This window comes from Nematolebias whitei, chromosome 5, assembly GCF_014905685.2.
Source record: "Nematolebias whitei isolate Nwh7 chromosome 5, NemWhi1, whole genome shotgun sequence".
In the NCBI taxonomy this organism is placed as follows: Eukaryota; Metazoa; Chordata; class Actinopteri; order Cyprinodontiformes; family Rivulidae; genus Nematolebias; species Nematolebias whitei.
Genome location: NC_056502.1, coordinates 41,801,548 through 41,805,791, shown reverse-complemented (window position 1 = coordinate 41,805,791; position 4,244 = coordinate 41,801,548). Strand labels below are relative to the sequence as shown.

Genomic DNA, 4,244 nt, shown 5'->3' with positions numbered 1-4,244 from the left:
CTCAGGGGTTGACCTTCGACCCTCCGATCACGGCCCACCCTCTCTAACCGCTGCACCACCACTCCCCCCAAAATAAAAATAATAAAAATAAATCCAGATTTAAACAAACCAAGTTTATTAAAAACCAGCTGAAATTAGGAAGCTGTAAGATTAATTTTCTCCGTGGATGTACTGTGTCATACAACCAGTGTTAGAGTGTTAAAATAATTTAATGTTGAATTATTTCTTGTTCACAACAACAACGTCCTGTTCGTTACGAGACAAAGAGCGCATTATGATCTGAGCCCAGCTGTCCTGCTCGTCCTTCGGTCATGTGTGCGATGGATTTAAGAGCAGCTCAGAAAAACAAAAAGCCTCATCGTGGATCCTGCAGAGCAGGTTTGAGGGTTTAACAAGACGTGTGCAGCTCGCTGCAGGAACAACTTCATCCCCTCTCTCTCGAGGGAAGGTGGCCATGGGTGTGAAAGTGCACCTCCCTCTCTTTGCCGTGCTGGCACTGGAAACAAACCACAGACAAAACTGGAGACGACACAGTTCTTCCTGGAAACTTTTAATTGTTTTGACAACTCCTCACAAGCCAGTGGTCCAGTCCAACAGTGCACACGTGCCCCCTCGCACTGGCAGGAGGGCGGTGAGGTAAAGTCGGCGTTGAATGTGAAAATTAAAGGCTTTATCTTTACATTAATAATAGCTGTTGTCCCTTCAATAGGGAAGTAAGTTCAGATCAGCCTTAACGCTGCAGAGAGGTTTAATGCACGGACAGTAATTCAACAATGATTTCCACGTGTCAGTGATGAACTTGTCAAGGACAAACTCAGACTTTATGATTTTTCTTGTTTTCTGTGAACAGAATCAGAAGTCCTCTTCATTTTAACACGAGTGCAACTTCACAGAATCAAATCAAACCACCTCCTATCCTTTTTTTTTTGTTGTTGTTGTTGCCAAGTTCCAAAAGTCCACGGTGCCGAGCAGGTCGAAGCTGTCGGAGTTAATAAGTACAAAAGCTGTGCAGCTCCACCACGTACTGAGGGCCGCTTCACATCCACAGCCTCTGCCGTGAGCCCACATGCTACATTTCAAACTACCGTAGTTCAAAAACACTGTGAGGAGTTGATCTCATGTTGTGAGGACATTAGAGCAGAAGCATGTTCATTCACCGAGGCGGAAACACAATATTTACAACATACTGCAACCAAACAAACAAACAAAAACAAGTTCTGATAAAAAATATAATTACAATAGTCCATTTTTTAGCATATAAGTCTTCCTTTCACATAGAACGCTTGTCTCTATATTTACAATCTTAATGGTCTCGAATCAGAATTGTTCTTTACATTATGAAACATTTGAGACACGTGGGACGGCAGCAGGTCATCTGTTGGACCAGCAGATGCTCAGAACGCTGCAGGTGAGAACAGCTTGAAACTGCTCTAGTTATGCACAAACGCTTTCGTAAATGGTGTTCCAGCAACGTCAGAGAAAAACTTCTTATTGTGAAGGACTCCGATTATTTTGAGAAATAAGTAATAAAATGACATAAGATGTCGGCACTGAGTCCTTGTTCAGTGGGAATTAAAAAAAAAAAGGTGGGAAAAGTTTAAATGACGTGATTTTATTTGAGTTTCATTCCTCCCAGTGGTTTTGCAATCCCCGTGTGATTGTGCCTCCAGTTGGGTGTGCGTCCCGGGCGAAGCTTTGCTGCTGGCTTTGGAGCGTCTCTGCGCAGCGTGCACACCTGTGGAGGGGATGAATAGAGGCAGAGGGAGGAGGGGGGGTGAGCTGCAGAGCTCCAGACTGACTGGCGCCACCGACAAAACAGAGGCCATGCTTGATCAACAACCCAAAACAAACCGGGTCAAACAACAAGCAGCCTCAGGCTGCTGGGAAGAACGGGTGAGAGGCTCCCGGGTGAGGGGTTGTCCCCCCCACACACACACACTACATAAATGATTTTAGTCTTGTCCAGGTGTGTCTAGATACACTGCTATAAACTGGACTCTAAAGCTGGCCCTGAATGGAACTGAGACCCGTGTGCGTGTGTGTGCGTGACAGGGCAAGCTGAGGTTTAACCCTCAGCTCCTCTCAGATTGCTACACCAGTGACAGTTATTGCGTAAAGTGCAGCTGCTGCAGCAGAATGTTCAACAGTTGCAGTTTCACCTCCAGGCCGGATCTTTCTGTCTGAACTTCAGCTGCGTTTCGTTTTAAACTAAAATCACATGTAAACAGGTAAATCACATGTAAACAGGTAAATCACATGTAAACAGGTAAATCACATGTAAACAGGTAAACCCATGAAACACCCACCCACGTCATTTGTTGTGATGTGAGGCCAACTCACCGGTGCAGTGCTGATGTCTCAGCGGCATAAAATCGAGTCCTCTGGTTTTTTCATTATTGATGTCCTCTGAAAGGAGAACAACAAGATCAGAATAAAACAATAATTCTGCGTGAGAATAAAAGACAAACAAAAACAACAAGCACGCGATTTTCAGCAGAATGGACGACAACCTGCCACATCTGGTTTAATAAATTATCTTAAAGCCGACTGAAAGACAAATTGTCTCCATTGTGCGCGTGCACTGCAGGCTGAGGCACTTCAGCCTGGGTAAGGTGGGCCTCTGACACGCTGCCATCATCACGCACATCAGAAAGTCCGCAATCAAATGTGCAATCTGGAAAACAAGTCGCGCGATTATTCAGGTGGACTGATGTGCGGCTTTTTCTTTCAGCATCTGGATAACGACGCGCATCGGGCGCTTTGTCTGAATCTGAGGGGGGTCGGTAGCCTAGCTCAGGGAGGTAAACTGTGCCTCCACCCCCCCACCCCTGTAGCCCCAGCAGCAGTGGGGGCTGTCACGCCTGTGCCGCCGGGTACATCTCACCTGGTGGTGGTCGATGTTGAGCACCGTGAGGGGCGTCCTGCCGGGGTTGGAGGCTGGAGGGGGGCAGGTCCCGGTCCGCTGCTGCTTCTGAAGAGAAGGGTGCGCCTCCAGGGCCAGCTGCAGGTCCAGGATGTAGTCTATGACATGCTGGAGGATCTCCACTTTGCTGACCTTCTTATCCTGCGGGATGGTGGGCACGAGGCGCTTGAGCCGGCTGTAGCAGTCGTTCATGTCGTACTGCAGGCACAGCACGTCCTCCTCCTCCATCCTGCACCGGGAGATGTTCAGGCTCTGCTTCGACAGATAGTGCAGGGAGGGCTGGCTGCTGGAGGAGGAGGAGGAGGAGGAGGAGGAGGAGTCCTGGGGGCGGACTGGAGTAACAGCCTTCATCTTAGATAAGCAGCGGCTCGGACAGGAAACAAATGATCAAGTACACTTCTTTTCTGCAGAGCAGCAAAAACAACAAAAAGCTGAAGAACCGCCGCGAGTGATGGACAGGAAGCACCGTGGTCTGTCAGCGCGTGCAGCTGCGCGCTCCTCACCTCAGCAGCTCAGTGTGCGCTCCGACTGGACGAGCTTCATTTATAGAGGAGAGGGGAGGCGCCAAGGAGGCTGACAGCTCAGGGAGAGAGGCTGCTCCATCACCGGAGCCCGCTGCCCGCAGAGCCCACAGCCGAGCCGTGAAAAAGGCGTGTCTCAGTGCGTGCGCGCGGCGGTGGCTCCAGAGGTGCGGGTGCATGCGTGAGAGAAACGGAGGAGGAAAAACACGGGAGAGAAACAGAGTCAGAGTGCTCATTAAAACACAAAGAGCTCAAAGAACGAAACTAGATCACGCGTCCAGAGGTGATCCACTAGATCCGCCTCGTTTTGTTTTTCGGGCCACACTGATGCGTAATTACGCACTGATCACCCTGATGATGCTGAGGCCAAATCTGACGTTGCTCACGTATGAAAATAAAAACACAAAATTCAGATAAGATGATCTACAATACTGAACCTGACCACATGAAACAATAAAAAATAAAAATGAAATAAATGGATGAATTTATATTGAATTAAAATAAACAGTTTTCATCAGTAAACTATCATCATTGAATTAATTTAAAACCTGACTTTATTTAACAGCTACAAAATTAATCAGTGGAAGGAGTTGAAGGTTTCATTGTGTGGACCAGAACAACTTGCAGCTGCAGCACTCCTCCAGCTCCAGGACACTTGACCACTGCCAGAGAGCCGCCCTGCCGGGCAGACACGTGACCACATCCATCCATCCGTCCATCCATCCAGCCATCCATCATCCATCCATCTATCCATCCGTCTGTCTGTTCGTCTGTCCACCCATCATTCATCCATCCATCCA

The 4,244-nt window shown here is 48.2% G+C and overlaps 1 protein-coding gene across 1 annotated transcript; it reads right to left on the bottom strand.

Annotated features, from left to right (window-relative positions):
• Nucleotides 1-537: 537 nt before the first annotated feature.
• Nucleotides 538-3,440, bottom strand: id4 (inhibitor of DNA binding 4). The gene is made up of 3 exons (XM_037676464.1): nt 2,885-3,440; nt 2,341-2,406; nt 538-1,735 (listed from the first exon to the last, which is right to left on the bottom strand). Exons 1-2 carry the CDS (start codon nt 3,272-3,274, stop codon nt 2,359-2,361), a joined length of 438 nt encoding a protein of 145 aa, XP_037532392.1. The 5' UTR covers nt 3,275-3,440; the 3' UTR covers nt 538-1,735; nt 2,341-2,358.
• Between the last annotated feature and the right edge of the window lie 804 nt (nt 3,441-4,244).